We start from the raw sequence: 17,037 nt of genomic DNA on the forward strand, positions 1-17,037 counted from the left end.
CCGGGCCGCCCGCGCGAAGCCCCGCCCCGGCCACCGAGCCCCGCGCGGGCGGGCGGGATGCCCCGCGGCCGCCGCACTCCGGCCCGAGCGCTGCCCTGAGCGGGCCGGCGGCGCGGCCGCCGCGGGCGCCATGGAGCAGTGGCGGCAGTGCGGCCGCTGGCTCATCGACTGCAAGGTCCTGCCGCCCAACCACCGGGTCGTGTGGCCCTCGGCGGCGGTGTTCGACCTGGCGCAGGCGCTGCGCGACGGCGTCCTCCTGTGTCAGCTGCTGCACAACCTCGCCCCCGGCTCCATCGACCTCAAGGACATCAACTTCCGGCCGCAGATGTCCCAGGTGAGGGTCCCGGCGCGCGGGCGGTCGCGGGGAGAGAGCGGTGCGCCCCGGAGGCGCGAAGTTGACCAAAGTCCCCCCAGCCCGGGGCGCGCCCCGGGCCGTCTGTGGCGCCGGGGCGCGGGGAGCCTCGAAGCCGCCCCCTCCCCGCGTCCCTCCCGGCCCCGGGGAGCCCGCCACGCCCGGGGGCCTCGTCGGGCGTCGCGTCCTCCGGCTTCGCGCCTGGTGGCGGGACAGTGGAGGACGGCGGGGCGCGGCCGGAGGAGTCGCGAGGAGCGGAGGCGGAGGGGCCCGAGGGAGCGGGTGGGCTCGGGTCGCCGCCTCCTCTTGGACGGGGCCGCGCAGCTGGGTGCGAGCCGGAGCCCCCGTCGCCTCGCCAGCACCCTCAAGTGTGGCCTTTGTCGCGGCCGGCCGGCAGGAAAATGTCTGCGCGGCCGGCAGGAGCTGCTTTTCTTGGCCCCTTAAAGGGAACTTGGCTGGGACTTGAGCAGAACGAAGCTCCGGTCCTGCCCTCCTGGAGTCACAGAACGCCCACCCCCAGCTCCATCTGAAGGGGTCCTGGGCGCTCAAGGGGCCCCGGGGCCCAGCCTGAGTCTGGCCAGCACTGTCCAGGATCGACCTTCCTGTGAGCCCCATAGCCCCTTCCTCTGTGGCCCACGGCGAGTCCGCGTGGACAACGGCCATGCGTGTGTGACATCGGAAAGCCGGCTAGGGAGAAGGAGGGATGGAGTGAGTCACGGCTTTTCCAGGCTGGGCTGCATGGCCTCTGCCCTTTGGCTGTGATTGCGTTTCCAAGGAGATGAGAGCACCCCCTCCTCCAGGGAGGAAGGGGGGTGGCTGATGACAAAGAGGAGCCCTGAGAGGGTAGGGGGGCTGCCCTCCCACTCAGCGGTAACACCCCAGGACCACGGAGGCAGGCAGCCTATTGAGGGAGCCCCGGGGGTGCAGGCATGCGGTCTCAGGGCTCCCCTTAGGCGCTGTCCTTAGGTTCTCTCATGCCAACTAACTCGCAGTCCCTGGGGCCTGGCGCCCTGCTGCAGAGTACTTTCATAAACCCGTTCCTCACCTCCGTCCTCCCCTGGGGGTGGGGGTGGGGGTGGGGGCTGGGCTGGAGAAACTGAGAGCAGGAAGGGTTGCTGAGGGCAGAGTTGGCCATGGGCGGGAGTGTCTGCCTTTGGCTGTCATCCACAGGGGCTGCCCAGGCTTGCTGGCTCCTGGCCGGTTTCCTGGCTGATTGGCAGGGAGGCTGGGGCACGGGACGCAGCCCGGGGTGGGTGGGTCCACACCACAGACGCTGGGCCTGGCTGGCCTCGGGGTCCCGGAGCTGCCCTTTTCCAGCTGGGGTTTGGGCAGGGTGGGGGAAGAGGGGGCGCTCCGGCTGTGGCAGGTGGCTTGGCTCAGCCGCCGTGCTGGAAGTGCTGGGACATCCTGGGGTCCCTGGAGGCGTCCATGGGGCAGCAACACTGACAGCACCACAGTCCCTTGGAGCGCTCCGTGTCCCAGCCTGGGTGAAGGGGTATCCAGGGGGACTCGGTGCTAGGGAGAACCGGACGGGCGAGTGTCTGTGTGTCTTCGTGCGTGTGTGCTGATCGAAGCCTGGCACTGTCGTCTTTCAGCTGGGTGACCACCCCTGGGCCCTCAGTTTCCCTAACTGTTTAATGGGAACAGCAATAGTAGGCGCCTTAGAGCCGCCTTCTGAGGATTGCGTGAGTTTAAGGCAGGGAACGTTCTCCGCGCAGTGCGGAGTTGACGTTAGTGACTTTAGGATGGTCATCTGGACACTGGCGGGGATCATTGTCTTGGCTGAGGGCTGGTCTCCCTGGCCTCAGCCCACCGGTCACCTTGTGGGGGTGGGGTGGGTCACCCCATCTTCGTGTGTCCGTCGCTGGTGCAGGATGGCTGCAGGTGCTCTGTGAACTTGCATTCACCGGGTCTATCCCTTGGCTCCCTCTGTGTATTCACAGTTAAAGAAACAATTCTCTGTACCAGGTATGGCTGTGCAGGGTTTGGGAGGGAGCCTGGGGGGCCTCGCTGTGTGGCTGCTCTTTGTTATTTGGGAAGCTCACCATCCCTAGAGCGGGGCAGGGAAGATGTCCTGTTGGCCCACGGTGCTTGGATCACAAGAAGAGTCCAAGCTTCCCTTTCTTCCTGGTCCTGCCCTGGGCGAGGCATGATCCTGGGGAGGCTGTGCCATCCCCGGTTTATAGATGAGGCTGCTAAAGCTCAGAGAGATCCAGGGACTTCCGTCTGGTGACACAGATTGGAAGAGGCGAAACTAAATCACAAGCTTAGGTGTCCCTCGTAGGATTGCCGAAACTCATTCGATTCTGCAAGCCTCCCTTAAGCTGTCTGGCTGACTCTCGGACGGATGCTCCTGCCGCGTGTCTGCTTCCTCGGGGTGGATGGGGTGTGGGATGGGTGCCTGTTTTCTGTGGGGCTCTGGCTACTTTGCTGTCGAGTCCAGTCTGTGGGGCCTTCCCACCTCCGTGCGGTCCTGGAGTGCCGGAGGCCCGTCCAGCTCAGAGGCCTCCATGTTGTCCGCTCGTTCCAGAAAGCCATGCTGGCTTCTCATGGTGACATCCTGTTTTCAGAGGATAGCATTTGGAATGTCCCTCCACTCCGAGTTGACCTCAGCTGGGTAATTGGCCCCAAAGGAGCATAAGAGCATGTGTACTTACGGGGCATCTGCTGTGTACCGAGCCGGAAGCTAGGAGGTGTTCACAGAGAGAGCCGAGCGGCCCCTTTGTCATGCCGTCCTGGAGCTGGCAGGCCGTGCTTTAATTTTTTTGTTAATCCAAAATGCCCGGAAGCCACCTTGGGTTTAATTAAACTAATTAGGTATGGCCACAATCTGCTGATCCTAACAAGAGATCACGTGTGTCTGGAGTGGCTTTAGCTGTGGAGGTCGTGAGGTTGCTGACGCCAGCAGACGGCCCCTGGTTCCATCTGCAGTTTGAACCTGTAGGGCACCACCCGCCCAGCCTCTTGCCCACAGCACCCTGGCAGGCCTCCTCCCCGGAGAACAGATTGGGAAGCCTGGCACCCGGGGCCCACCGGGGTTACTCCCCTGCGCACACCTCCCGTCCCTGCCTCAGGCCTGTCGCTCCCCACTTCCGTACTTTGGCCGTCAGCATCCATTAGGAGCCTTGCCCTTGCTGGTAGACCTCCCTTCTCTTCGCTTGGTTATTCCTGGAGGAGCTAGTCTAGAGGCCCCTCCTCTAGGAAGCCTCCTCTGATTGCACTCTCATCCTGCAGCGTGGTGAGCTTGGCCGCGGCCCCCAGTGTACCAGGGGTGTGTCGCTAACCCTGAACTTGCCGCGCTTTCACTCCACCCAGCACGTGGGGGCCACGCTCTTGCTGCTCACTCTGCAAAGCCCAGTCTGGAAGGGGGACTGGGCTGAGCCTCTCCTCCAGGATGTCATCTCGGGGGCCTGCGGACTCCCGTGTGTTCCTTCATTCTGAGGCCGGCTTTGTGGTTGGCGAGGGCCTGGAGGCTGCCTGGGCCGGGTCCTGCTCTCATGAAGCTTCCAGGAGAGCGAGGGTGCACGGCGGTGTGGTCCAGATGCCCGGGGCCGCAGAAGTGGCCTGCAGGTGGCCCGCAGGTGTCCGGGGGTCCCGAGCGCAGGCGGCCCGGGCCTGGACCCTGAGGCTGAAGCGTGTGACACCAGGGCAGAGGGCAGAACCGAGGAACCCTCGCTCCCGTGGAAACAGGAAATCTCTTGTCCTTTTCCAAATTTGAAAATATATCGGACTTTCGTAAGAACTCCATGTGCACACATAGGTTTTTCTCACCCCAGTGGAGGTGAGTGGGAAATTTGGTGCCCTCCCCCCAAACTTTTCAGTGCGTCGCCCGCAAAACAAGGGCATTGTCCTCAGTGAGCGCAGCTCAGCCTCTCAGCCCCGTCCCACGGGTGTCCCACTCACGCCTCAATGGGTGTCCCCGGAAATGCCGGTTCAGCAGAAGGGGAACCTGAGGGGTGCTGTCTGTGCTCTTCCTCGGTCCATCGCGGCTCCGCAGCCTTCCCGTGGTGTTCATGACCTCGACACCCTGCAGGTTCCAGGCGCCCTCTGTTGAAGAACATCCCGCTGTTGGGTCTCTGCGCGTCCCTTCGGGATTAGATTCGGGTTGTGTGCGTGTTGGGGGACCAGGCTCGATGCCTCCCGCTCCTGCTCCTGTCCTGCAGGCAGCAGGTGGCTTAGCCTTGTCCCGTTGCTGGGATGCGGCCCTCCCAGGCGGTGTCTGCCGGTCCTCTCCGTGACGTCGCTCTGTCCCCCGTCGTTCACGGCTCTTCTCTCCGAGGGACTTGGGACAAGGTGCACCTCCGGTTTTTCCTTCCTCTCTCTCTTTCTGCCAGTTTGCATCATGGTTTTCTCTTTTATTCCCTGGATTATAATCTGTTACTGTCATTTATTTCCATGCTCACGTTGTCTCGGGTTCGACCCAGAGAACTGTTTCAAGCCGGTTGCTGTGCATCTTTTTGACGTGTTCCCAGCATTTTCTTTCTTTGTTTTTTTTTAAAAAGATTTTATTTACTTATTAGAGAGAGATGGGGGAAGAACAGAGGGAGAGGGACAAGCAGACTTCCTTGCTGAGCACAGAGCCAGATGCAGGGCTCGATCTTATGACCGTGAGATCATGACCTGAGCCGAAATCGAGAGTCAGATGCCCAACCGACTGAGCCACCCAGGTGCCCTGTGTCCTCAGCATTTTCTGAGCACTGCCCTCCTTTCTGGAGTGAGATGTCCAGACTCCTTTGGTATTATTCTTTGTCCCAGCTCAGGAGTCAGCCGTGTTTCCGAGGAGCTCTGGTTCCATCGTGAAGAGGGGTGTTTAGAAGCCCAGATCTGGGTGCTGGTGTGCTCACTGCTGCAGGCTTCCCTGCTCCCAGGTGCTCTCCGAGGTGGGAGCTGGCTCTGTGTGTGTGTGTGTGTGTGTGCAGGCACGGTGTAGATGGACGTGCCGTGTGCGCGTTTGTCTTTGTTTTCCATCTGTATCACCGCTGCCAAGTAGAAACACGTGAGTTGCGTCTGTCTTTCAAAACTTCTGGTGATCCTATTAAAAAAGTAAAAAGAAATGCATAACATTAATTTTAATGATACATTTTAATGAACCCTTGCCTTCTCAGCAGGGGTGATATGGCCTCCAGGGTGGTGGAAATCAGATCTTTGGAGGTGAAGAAATCATGTTCTTTTTATGTATAAAGCTCAGATGCACATAGAGTACAAAACAGATACACGGTAGCTCTGTGGTGTTGAGACTTCCTATGGGAGGTCGATTATGAAAAGCACCAGAAAAGGCTCCTTGGGGGGGTGATAGTGACAAGTGGAGAAATGTGGATTTCCCCAACCCTGGCTTTCCCATGTGGCAGGGGTTATGGCTCTGAGTGGGTCGAGGTAGCAGCACCCCGGGGGGCAGGGCTGGGGGCAGAGGCCAATGTGCTGGGGTCCCATGTTTAGCGCGGGCCTGACTGGCTAGGAGGGGCCCAGGGCTGTGTGGAGTGGGGTCCTGAGGCTTGGGTGTGAAATCTGCAGACAAGGCCCATGGGCATCATCTGCCCAGGTCATGGGAAGGCACCGCTTGGCAGTGGTGGACAGTGGATTGTTTGTGGCTGGGGTGGAACCTGGAAGCGTGCCGTGCATTCGGTGGGGAGGCCGTCTGTGCCCTGGGCATGGGTGTCTCTGTGCAGAGAATGGGCGGCTCCACTGAGCTTGGGGCCAAGTCTGTAGGCAGCAGCCCTGCCGGAGGCAGGGATGTGTAGCCACGGGGAGCCCCCACCCCAGTGCCTCGTTCGAGCTCTTTCTTGCATGAGGATAGGGTGGCCAAGGGTGTCCCCTCCCTGGAGAGGGACTCTGTCGTCCTTCCCAGAATTGCAGTGGGTCCTGCTCGTGGCGGTCGGCAGCATGATGCCCTCCAGCCCCTTCCTCGTGGCCCTGTGTCCAGGCCATGTATGTGTCTGTGGCTTCGAGGGGTGGGATGTCCGGGACGGGCAGCGCTGTTGGGGCTGGTGTGGTGGGGCCCAGGTTTAGGCAGAGGCCCAGACCCGAGTCCGGCAGCCCCATGGCTGAGGCCCTGCCAGGTGGACCTCCTTCCTGACTGCCCCTTGAATCCACGCCTCTCTGCCCCAGTGCCCCAGTCGACCACCAGCACCCTGCTCCCAGAGCAGGGGTTGGTGCTTGTCTTGTGTCGAGGGCCAGACGGTAAATATTTTAGGCCTTGTGGGCCAGACAGGCTCTGTCGTAACCATTCAACTCTGCCCTCCTGGTGTGAAGGCAGTCGTGGCTGATCTGGAAATGAGTAAGTGTGGCTGTGTGCCAGTAAACTTTATGGAGAATGAAATTTGAATTTCATATCATTTTCATGTGTCACGAAATATTATTCTTTTCTTTCCCCCAACCGTTTAAAACCGTGGAAACCTTCCTTAGCTTGTAGCCGGTACAAAAGCAGGCAGTGGGGCTTGCCTGCGAGGCTAGGGGCCTGTCCTGGGGCCTGTGCAGGAGCCCTGGTCCCTGTCCCCGCCCTCCCAGGGTTTGCCCTCCCAGGCCCCCCAGGTCTTCCAGATCATTTGTATCCAGGGCCCTTGGCCCCAGCTCCTCCAACAGGACGCGCTCAGCAAGGCAAAGCTCTCTCCACCTTGTGCCAGAATTTGGGCTAAGTGCTTGGGGCCAGGACCCTGTCTCATCCACGGAGGGGTTGTGGTGGGGCTCTGCCCTCAGCCCCAGCTCATAGGGGAGGCAGCAGGGACCCCCCGGGGCTGAGCCCCGGATGTCTGGAACAGCACGGACATTTGCTGCCGTCTGGGATGGCAGTGGAGGGGTCCGCCGCCATCGGCCACTGGGCTGTAGTGGGAGCCTTAGTGGGGCGGGGTCGCGGGCCTGACTGAGCCTTGGTCTCCTCGTTTGCGAAGAGGGTGCCCGTGGCCACCTTGCAGGCTGCTGGGGGCATTTGGCAGGAAAACGCGGGCCTGGCACTGCCCCTGCCTCGCACCTGGCCCCGTAAGTCTCCGGAACACTGCGCCCCTCCCCAGGCCCGGGTGGCCCACTTGCTCCTGCTGGCTGGGGCAGCCGCCTTCCCTGGCCAGCTGGCCCCACCTCGCCTCTGGCCGCCCAGCTGCAGGAGAGCCACATGGTGGTTAAGAGAGGGTGGGCGGCCAGCGCCCCGGAGTTGGACCCTCCCTCCTTCCCTGCCCCCAAGCCCCTCCCACTCTTCACTTACCCTTTAGCCCCGGAGGCAGGTGGTGGCTGGGTGATGTGGAGAAAAATGGAGGATCCTTGGCCAAGGAGTGCAGGACCCAGGATCGGACAGCAGCCCTGCCCCTCTGCGGGTGACCTTGGGCGCCTGCTGGAGGGGTCTCAGGCCCTCTCTCTGCTGCTTCCTCCCCAGGAGCTCTTGTGCTAGATGGTGCAGGAGGTGGGGACAGACGCAGGATTTGCTGTCACATTTTCTGGGGCTGTGTTATTCCTTATCAGATGCAGGTATTTGGACCCCTGAGGGCAGGGACTGTGGAGGGCTGCATGGAGAAGGTGGCATTTGAGCTGGCCTTGAAAACTGGATGCCCTTAGGTTAACTGAAGGGAGGAGATGGGTGGTTGCTGCAGAGACAGGCCCCCCAGGTCTTCCAGATCATTGCTGCCCGCCGTGCCCTGTCCTGGGAAGGTTGGTTCCCTGGCTGCCCAGCCCCAGCCCCTCCCCTGTGCCTTAGTTAGGAGGCTCTGTGAGACACCCGGTTGGGCGGGGAACCGAGAGGCCGAGGGGGCTGCCTGAGGTCACACAGCCACGTGGAGGTTGGGGCCTCTTGCCAACCTGCAAAACAGCCCTTGGTCGGTCCTGGTGGGTGGGGAGGCTGGGGGCTGCACAGTGCCTGAACCCACAGATGGCCCAGGGTGGGCCCGTCCCCTCCACCTGCTGCCCGTCGCTGGGAGGGGGCTCACTCTGTCATCAGCTCGCTTCCCATTCACTGTCACCTGCTCATGGGCACTGGGCAAGAGCGGCAGAGACCCCTGACTTTGTGTCCCTGACCTCCAGGAGGGGGATTCACGAAGAAACAGCATGGCACTTTCCGACGCGGAGGAATCGAGCAGGCCTGCGAGGGGGGCTTCCTGGGGAGGTGACAGCGGCCCCTCAACATGACTGGGAGAGAGGTCTGGTGCCCGGGAGTGGACGCTCCAACCCCTGCACAGCACCTGCGCCGTGGGGCTCAGGAGCCGCCCCCCCCCCAACTTCATGGGACGAGTCCCTGTCCACTGCCTGGACAAGGCCTGCCCTGCTCAGGCCAGGATGAGCCCTGGGGCAGCCCGGAAGGGCCCCTGGACCTCTGTGCTCTCACGGCACTCTCTGCCAGCATCCTGTAGCTGCTCTGTTTTGGTTTCTGAATCCAAAAGATAAACAAGAATAACAAACGCATGACCACCGAGGGAGGCGGGGCTGGGCTTGAACTGCCGCGGGACCTGGGTGGTGGCGCCTCCTGGTCAGGGAAGTCTCGAGAAATGCCTGCCTTGGTGCCCTGAGCCGTGGGCTTCATGTGCCCGCCTCTGTAGAGTTTATGGAAGGATTAAAATAATCATTTTCAACACACCTGCTTGTCTGCCCTGAGTCACCTTAAGCTTGAGGCCAGGAATACTTTTGTTGGCTTGTGTTTTGACCTTCGGGCCTCACAAGCAGCGTGCATATATGGTCTCTGTCGAGGGCCTGCCGCCTGTCCTCCCGTCTGTCCGCCGGGCTCTTCAGCCTCCAGGTCTTTACAGGAGTGGGGCCCCCCAGCCGCCCCCCCCAGCCCATGCTGCCATCTGTGCGGGGAGGGGGCGCCTGCCTGTCTTCCGCTGTCTGCCTCCCAGCCCACCCCGATGCGTGCGTGTCTCCCCCACGGCATGACAGGTGCGTCCCTGAGATGTGGAAGGTGGCAGGGTGGGTGCCTGAGGGCGTCACCGGGAGTCCCTGGGCAGGTGGGCAGCTTTGGGTTCTGGGCGTCTGCCTGCTCCCGTGCCTCCCCCGCCCCAGCCCTGTTTCTGCCTGCTCTCCCTGAGCGCACCTTCCTTTCCCAGGGACACACGTTTCCAGTTTGCACCGGTATTTGCTTGATCGTCATAGTTGTCCCCTAGACATAGGATGTTGCCGGGGGCAGGTGGTGTAGGCACCATGCTGAGCACGTGGCAACCAGTGGCCCCAGGGAGAGGGGGCCTCTGCAGAGGTGTAAGGGCTAAGCCACCTGCTAGGGTCCCCGCAGCTCAGAGAGCGGGGCCCCACCTGCCCTGGCCTTTCTCACGCCAGAGCTCCACGTCTGGCTTGTCTTCCCCGCCGGGCCAGGCTGTGGTTCGTGGCAGTGTTCCTGTGAGCTTTGGCACCTGGGGGTGGCGGGCTGTGTGCCAGGAGGCCTCCGTGTCCCCCAGGAATGGGGAGGTGCCCTGGTGACAGTGGTCATGGCTGGAGCATGGACCGTCCCAGCTTTTAACTGTACAAGGGGGTGTCTGGTTCCTGGGGCCGTCACCACATGTCCCGGGTGCACAGGACACCTAGGGAAGCTTTAGTCTGTTTGTAACCTGTGTCAGGCCCCTGGTGTGGCAGAAGGTTCTGGTTCCTCATGCTCATGGCAGCCACATCCTGAGACCTTCCCTCCCTTGCCCCTCAGCTCCTCCCACTCTTAATTTACCCCTCCACACCCGAGATGGGCATCTGGGCTCTGCTCCCCCAGCCCCCAGCTCATCTGTCTGCAGGGACTGGAGTGAGCATCACGAAGTCATTTCAGTGAGGGATGAGACTCTTCAGATCTGAGCTGTTTTCCTCTGCAGATGACGGGCTTCACACGAGAACTGACTCTGAACCATTCGGTTTAATTTGTTTTCACCCCGGAGCTCAGAGGAAGCAGGCTTGAGGCTGGGCATCGGGGTGTGACCTGGCTCCCCGGGACTTGCCACATGGCTGCCTCCCCTGGGCCTCTGTGTTCCCGGCTGCAGAGGGGGCTGGGCTCCCCCTCCCTCGAGAGCTCAGGGCTGGTGTCCTGGCTTCGCTACTGACCAGAGTGGGCCCTCGAGCTTCACTGTCGTGGGGTCTCAGTTTCCCCCTCTGTAGGATGGGGATAAAAAATAGCATTCTCCTCAGTGGATGACTAGGTAGAGGGGGGTCTGTCCTGATGATGAAGTAAGATCGGCCACTAGGAGGAATGAGCCCTGACCGACAGGGGTTGCAGTGCGGATGAGCCTCGGAGACATGGTGCCCTGTGAGGGAAGCCAGATGCCAGAGGTTGAGGGTCTGGGAGGATGGCGTGATTCCATTCATGCGCACGTCCAGCACAGACGGAAGGTGGGCTGGGGGGAGGGAACCGGGACTGGCTGCTCTTGGGTATGGCCTTGTGTTTGGGGTTATGACAAAGCTCTGGATCCAGATCGGGGTGGTGGTTGCACAACACGGCGATTGAACAGTGTCGCTGATTGTAAATTTTGTTATGTGTCTTTGACCCCACAAAAACAGCAGCCCCCTTGTGGGGCTGGGAGGAATTTGAGCAGGTGTGTGGTGGGGTGAGTGCCTGGAACCCGCGCTGGCCGTGGCAGGGGCCCTTAGGGCCACCATGTGACTCTTCGGGGCCCTGCACGCCTTCGCCCGTGGCCTCCCTCTTCCTTAAGAGATGTTAAAAGTCCTACTTTTATGCCTGGGTTGGTGTAAGGGTCAGAATACTAATAGTATATATTTAAATATTGTCTTTGACCTCACATGCATTTGGGTCCCGAAAAGTGCTGGCCCGCGGTGCCTGGTGGGTGAGTCAGCCCCTCGTGGCCATCCACGTGACACGTTTCTTGGGTCCCTTCTTGCCCTGGGTCCTTGCTGCTGCAGGACTCAGGGCACCGAGGCAGGCATTTCTCAAGACTTCCCTGTCCAGGAGTGAGGAGCCAGGGAACGGCTGTCTCTGCTCCAGGCTCTTGACTCCGTGCCTTAAACAGGGTGGCCCAGGAGAGCTGGGGTGAAGGAAGATGGGTCCAGGGAGCATGTGAGGAGTCGGGGCTCAGTTGCCTGCCCCCCCTCCCCGTAAAATGGGACCATGATTTCTAGGTGCCTCCAGGGTGGATGGGAGGAAGGCTCCTGGGGCATCTGAAGGGGTCCCGCGGTCTGGGCGTCAGGCCGGGGGTGCGGGATCTGTGTGCGTGTCATCTCTCTTGCGGGAAGCTGCCCTACGGCTGATGCGGGCGTCTGTGCTCTGGCTCACCAGTCCCGGGCCTCCCGCCACTTGGTAAAGGAGGGGCGTTTTCTGGACCCCTTGCGGTAGCCCAGCGGCCCTGGGGCCATGATGGTGTCCCGGAAGCACACGCAGGGGAGGCCTTGGCGTTCAGTAGGGATGTGGGTTTTCTCTGTGTCTTTGGGAGAATCGGTTTCCCCATGTCGGTGGCCGTGGGAGGACTCGCTCCTGGAGTCCTCCCTGCGGCCGCTCCCGCTGATGTCCCCGCCGACGCGGGCCATGTGGGGCAGGGGGCTTCCCGACGGTCTCGTCAGCGGGAGCCGCAGGGGCCAGACGCCTTGTCTGGGAGCGAACGACCGAGCCAGTAAACCCAGGCTGCAAACCTCGCCTTCTGCAGGCAGCTCGGGTGGGTGCATGTGTTCCCGCAGTGGGTTCGGAAGCATGGCCACATTTCTGGGGCTCGTTTCTGGAACCAGGTGCAGGTGTGGACGAACCCGAGTGGACGTCGGGGGCAGGAGGCCAGGTGCGGTCTGCCGTCTGCACTGCGCTGTCCGGCCAGAGGCTCCCCCTCCGTGTCTGGCTGCGACCCAGAAAAGTCTGGGTGATGCCCTCCGCCTCCGGGGGTGGGGGTTTGGGACTGTCCTGGAGGTGTCTGAGGGCTCTGGGGTTTTGCCTGCAGAGCTCTGTCCACCCTGTCTTCTTCTTCTTCTTTTTTTTTTTTGTAAGATTTTATTTATTTATTTGAGAGAGAGAGAGAGACAGCAAGAGAGGGAACACAAGCAGGGGGAGTGGGAGAGGGAGAAGCGGGCTTCCCGCGGAGCAGGGAGCCCGATGTGGGGCTCGATCCCAGGACCCGGGGATCATGACCTGAGCCGAAGGTAGACACTTAATGATTGAGCCACCCAGGCGCCCTCCACCCTGTCTTTTTAGGGGGACCCCTGGCTGCCCCCTGGCCAGCTGGTTCTGTTCATGCCAGGCACCACACTCTGGACCAGCTCTGGGGTCCCTGTCCCCCGCCCTCCCTCCTGCCTGAGCCTCCGGCTGGTGGTGGTGGTTGTGTCCTGCAGGGTGGGAAAGGCCCTGGCCTGGGGGCTCAGCGGAGCAGCTCCGGTCCTCAACCTTTCTGCTGCTTTGCCGTCTGGTGGCCCCGGGGACGTGCAGGCTAGCGCCCGGGCTGCCTCTGGGTGGTGGGCTGGGGATCCAGCTGGAGTGCTCAGCCCCTTCCAGCGTTCCTTGGGTACGATGGTGTCACCTGCCATGCTGTGCCTGGTCTGGGCCACTCCCGGGCTGCCCCACGATGCGTGGTGGTGGTAATTAGTCACAGTACTGGAGGTGCTTGGCGGTCATGGACCTGGCCCCGGCAGAGGGCAGCCCCGGGAGAGTAGGGGCCATCGGCAGCCATTTGAGAGCCTTGGAGGGTGAGGTTTGGGGACCACAGGAGCTGGTCCGAGTTCACCGGTAGGGGATGGAGGCGGGGTCAAACTCCCGGCCGCCCACGCACCTGTGGCCCCAGCATCCTGTCCCACGTGGCACCCTTGGGCTCCTGAGTTGTGCGAGCCGTGGGGTGCCATCGACACCCTCCCTCAGTAATTCACATGCTGGCAGCCACTCTCTTTTTTCTCTTAACCCGTGTGTGTAGTAAATTTTTTTTTTTTTTTTCTCAAAAAAGAGAAGATAGAATGTTCACATACCACCCCCTCCTCATGCAAATAAACCTTGGGAGAAATTGGCCTGCCATCTCTTTGGGTGTATTTCGTGGTAATTTAGCTTCTTAAATGGAACATCTGTTAGCCAGCTAGCTCCAGGGCAGCAGAGCTGTAGATTACAAGAGTGTTCGGGAAGTAGTCTGTTTGCTGCAGGAGGCCTAGGCCCCAGCCACTCCCGCCCCTCTGCCCCCACGCGTGGAGGGGCGCTTGGCACCGCGGACCACCGTGCGGGCGACAGGGTGCGGGAGGCTGGAGCCTTTGTACCTGCCCCGCCGGGCCCCTGAGGACAGTGGCTGATATGCGTGGCTCAGCCTGGCTGGGGCTCAGGGGAGAAGCCCCTGTCTTTGCAGCCTGCGTGGGCCCAGGGGACCCTTATCCCCGGGCTGCCCTGGCCGTGTTTCCTCTTCAGCCGAAGAAGGGCGGTTGTGGTGGGGTCAGAAGCCAGGCTGGGCCTGAGCAGCTTGGACCTGCCCCACTGCTGACGTGGCCTCGTGCGCCCCTGGGCACGCTTCGCAGTGACCCCCGCCCCCACCCTGCCCACACCCCAGCGGGCTCACCTGTGAGCCTGGGAATCCGTCCCCCCTCCTGTATGTCGGATGCTGCCACTTCATGTGATGTATGCTTTGGGGACCTGCAGGCACTGGTCTCCATACCGGTCACTGTGGGGTGCAGTGGGACCCCAGGCCTTTCTGTGGGAGGGGTGGTGGTCTTCTTGGCAGCCGGATTCTGGGGGAGGGCACCTTCCTGCCCTGCCGCCCGTCGGGTCTCCTCTTCCCAGGCCTTTCACCTGGGGGCTCTTCCTACAGCTCCCACAGCTCACGTGGACCATTCAGCTCCCAGGGAACATTTCCTGAGCAGTGGGGCCTCAGGGCAAGGGAAAGATGGGGGTGGCCTGGCAACTCCTTCCAGGAGCTCAGAGTCTGGGGCGCCCCCCGAGGGGAGCAGCGGTCACCTCTGGGGGAGGTTGGAGGAACTCAGAGCCATGGCCTTCAAGGCTGCAGGGCGGCAGGGCAGTGGGTGGTGGGTTGGTGGGTGGCTTCGCCTGGGGTGCCGGGCAGTCACCCGAGGGGGTTGGGGAGAGCACGATGTCCTGGATTTGGCTTCAGGAGGTTCTGCTTGGCTGCAGTGCTGGGAGTGGATTGGAGGCCACAGTCTGAAGTCCCGGAGGCTGAGGCTGGGGAGGAGGCGGATGCGGTCACCCCAGCAGGAAAACTGTTCAGGCCTGTGCCTGGGGAAGGGAGAGAAGCTCCGGGCTCCAGGGTGTTGGGGGAGGTGGGGGCTGGGCTGGTCGTGACCCCGATGTGGGGTAATGAGGAGGGTGCCCCGATGTCAGGCTCGGGCAGCGGGGGAGCTGGTGGGGCTCATCCAGATTTGCCCTTGGGGCTCAAGGTCTGCTGTTGGCCAGCAGCCCGGGGAAGGCCCGGCTCTCCCAGTGGTCTGTCCGGAATCTGCCCTGACCGGGGGTTGCGGGACATTTCAGCCCCACCCCGTTGTGTTCTCTGTCTGCCTTTGAGTTTCCTGCTTTTTTTCCGGTCTCTGTTTGGCTGACCACATCAGTGTCCAGGCTGGACCTGGGCGTGAGGGGCTGGCCCCGGCCTCGGTGGGCCAAACTCTGCGGGCTCCTGCGGGGCCAGGCCCCCGGCCACGGCGAGAAACACCTTCCGCTAGCATGGGACTCCATTCCAGACTCTCCTTCCCTGATCACGATATTCTCGAGCACGCTAACAGTTTTGCCTTCATGAGCGCGCCATTTATTCAGGCTGTAAACAGGTGCTCTCGTTACTCGGAAGCACGGGGCCGGCGTGTCGGAATCCGGCTCTCTGGGGAAGCCTACATCCCCCGCGTGTGTGATTCATGTCCAGGTAACACGATGGCCTTTGCAGAGACTCAGCACGAATGTCGCAAAACCCAAAATAGTCGTGTGGGTTATTTTTAAGAGGTTTTTTTCCTGTGGAAAGAGTGGTTTTTCTTAAAAAGGGCCTTGCCTTCGATTGATTTCTTTGGGACTGCTTTATTGCTATTGATTTAGTAAAGCTTTAATCAGGAAACAACCTTGCAGCAGGTTCCGGGGAGGGTAACTTGCCAGCCTTGTTGATTTTTTTTCAGCGAGGAGCATTTGCCGCGACCCGGGGGCCGCATGAGAGCCAGCTGCCTGGCGTCTCATTCTCAAGGGCCGAGTTCGGGCAGGGGCGGACCCCAGGACTGAGCCCCGGGCTGTCAGAACATGGGGCTCCCTTGCCAGACACCATGTGGGAGTCGGAGACCCAGGCTGGGTTCCCTGCCCCGCACCCCTTCCTCTGCTTCTGAGAGCCGCCAGGTCCTGTGCTGGGAGGTGGTGCACAGCTGGGAGGAGAAAGGGGACCGTGGTTGTGTGTGGTGTCCCTTGAGGGGGATCTGGGCTCTGCCCTCTGCCCTCGGACCCTGGAGGGTCACGGCCTGTCCCCTCGCGGTTTGTGCCCTCTGCAGGCGCTGGGGTGGATGGGAACAGAGACGCTCATGGGTACGTACTGAAGGCTTACTGGTCTGTTTGTCACAGGGAGGACACTGCGCATAGCCGCGTCCCCACAGAGCTGGGGCTGTCATCTTCCTCACCACCTGGGAGCCTGCTTTGTCACTGCCACGTCTGTGCCACATGGCTTTCCGCCCACGTTATTTCACGTGTGCGGAGGTAGATACTTGCTTCGTGTTCTGACCGCTCTGAAATCAGCGTGGGTCTTGGGGCCTCACAGGAGGGGTGTGTCAGACCGTGGGGTCTGCCCTGCTCGCTGTGCTTCACGTGAAGCCACCAGGAAGAACCTCAGGTGACGGGACGGTGCCCGGAGGTATGGGGAACACCTGGCCTGTGGGTCCAGCCTTCACTGTGACCTTGAAGCCGAGAGGGCGAATTAGTAAACAAAGAATGGAAGTGGAGACAAAAAAAAATCACAAACAATGATTTCTAGAAAACCGTTCAAGGAATTAATTGACCCAGCAGCACTCATCCCAGACGGGCCTCTCCGTTTCCTCCTTGTTGATAAAATCATCACTGAGACGGTGGGGTTTCTGGTTCCTACAAACCTTGCAGGGTCGGGGTGGAGGCCTCTCCTGCCCATGCCTGGAGAGAGATGAGAGATGGGGCCTGGACGGGTGTTCCTGGCCACTCCGACCTGCGGCCCACCTGGGCAGCCCAGGTGCCCTGGGGGACGGTGACTATGGGGGACAGAGCAGCTCTCCACCCAGCCCCTGGGCCCTGGGGGGCGACCGGGATGCTTCCTTGCTCTTCAGTGATCTCTCTGTGCCCAGCCATGAGTTCTGGAGCCTCTGCTCCAGCGTAGACCCCCCTCCCCCCAGCAGTGAACATGGTTTTTGTGCCCTGCCTGAGTGTGGGGCCTGGGGAAGGGGCTGCACTCCCATCCCAGGTCTCCTGAGGTCTGGCCAGAGCGGACAGGGGGTTCCAGACTTTGTGAGGTCCCAGACACCAGCCTTCTTCCACCCTGGCTCTCATCGGGGGAGCTGGACTCTCCATCAGAGCACCCCATTTCCCCTCTGCTGCCCTTGGCTTTTCGGGCACAGACTGACCCTCAGCCCTCCGTGGAAGGTTCCAGATTTGGTCCTGGGCCCAGCCTGCCTGAAAAGCTGCCCTGAGAAGGACAGGGAGGTGCCCTTCGTGTGGCTGCTCAGTGGCCACGTGGATTAGTAATATCTGCTGGGGCGTGGGTGATGGAGGGGGGCACACTCTCCTTAGATAGATTAGTAATGTCTGCCGGGGGCATCAGTGATGGAGGGGGACACTCTCTTTAGATAAGATTAGTGATGTCTGCCGGGGGCGTGGGTGATGGAGGGGGACACACTCTCCTTAG

The 17,037-nt window shown here is 61.5% G+C and overlaps 2 protein-coding genes across 4 annotated transcripts in view; both read left to right on the forward strand.

Moving 5' to 3' along the window:
* Positions 1-55: 55 nt before the first annotated feature.
* Positions 56-17,037, forward strand: part of VAV2 (vav guanine nucleotide exchange factor 2) — a 168,684-nt gene continuing 151,702 nt past the window's right edge. The window contains exon 1 of one of the 2 annotated variants that reach the window (XM_035015500.1): positions 56-334. In XM_035015500.1, the coding sequence (XP_034871391.1) occupies positions 131-334 (204 nt within the window). In that variant the 5' untranslated portion in view covers positions 56-130. The remainder of the gene's footprint in view (positions 335-17,037) is intronic. The other variant, XM_035015499.1, reaches the window with a different exon arrangement.
* LOC118017540 lies at positions 13,801-16,340 on the forward strand. Of its 2 annotated transcripts, none has more exons than XM_035015502.1 (2): positions 13,801-15,515; positions 15,735-16,340. In XM_035015502.1, the coding sequence occupies exon 1, from the start codon at positions 13,817-13,819 to the stop codon at positions 14,744-14,746; it is 930 nt and encodes a 309-aa protein (XP_034871393.1). In that variant the 5' UTR covers positions 13,801-13,816; the 3' UTR covers positions 14,747-15,515; positions 15,735-16,340. The 2 variants fall into 2 exon arrangements, with proteins under 2 accessions (XP_034871393.1, XP_034871394.1); XM_035015503.1 differs by having other exon boundaries at positions 13,801-15,060.

Source organism: Mirounga leonina, unplaced genomic scaffold (assembly GCF_011800145.1).
Source record: "Mirounga leonina isolate KUSES-001 unplaced genomic scaffold, KU_Mleo_1.0 Mir_170, whole genome shotgun sequence".
NCBI classification, from domain to species: domain Eukaryota; kingdom Metazoa; phylum Chordata; class Mammalia; order Carnivora; family Phocidae; genus Mirounga; species Mirounga leonina.

Bases quoted from the DNA above. Each gene is read 5' to 3' on its own strand.
- LOC118017540 (XM_035015502.1), top strand. From the start codon at position 13,817: ATGCTTTGGGGACCTGCAGGCACTGGTCTCCATACCGGTCACTGTGGG.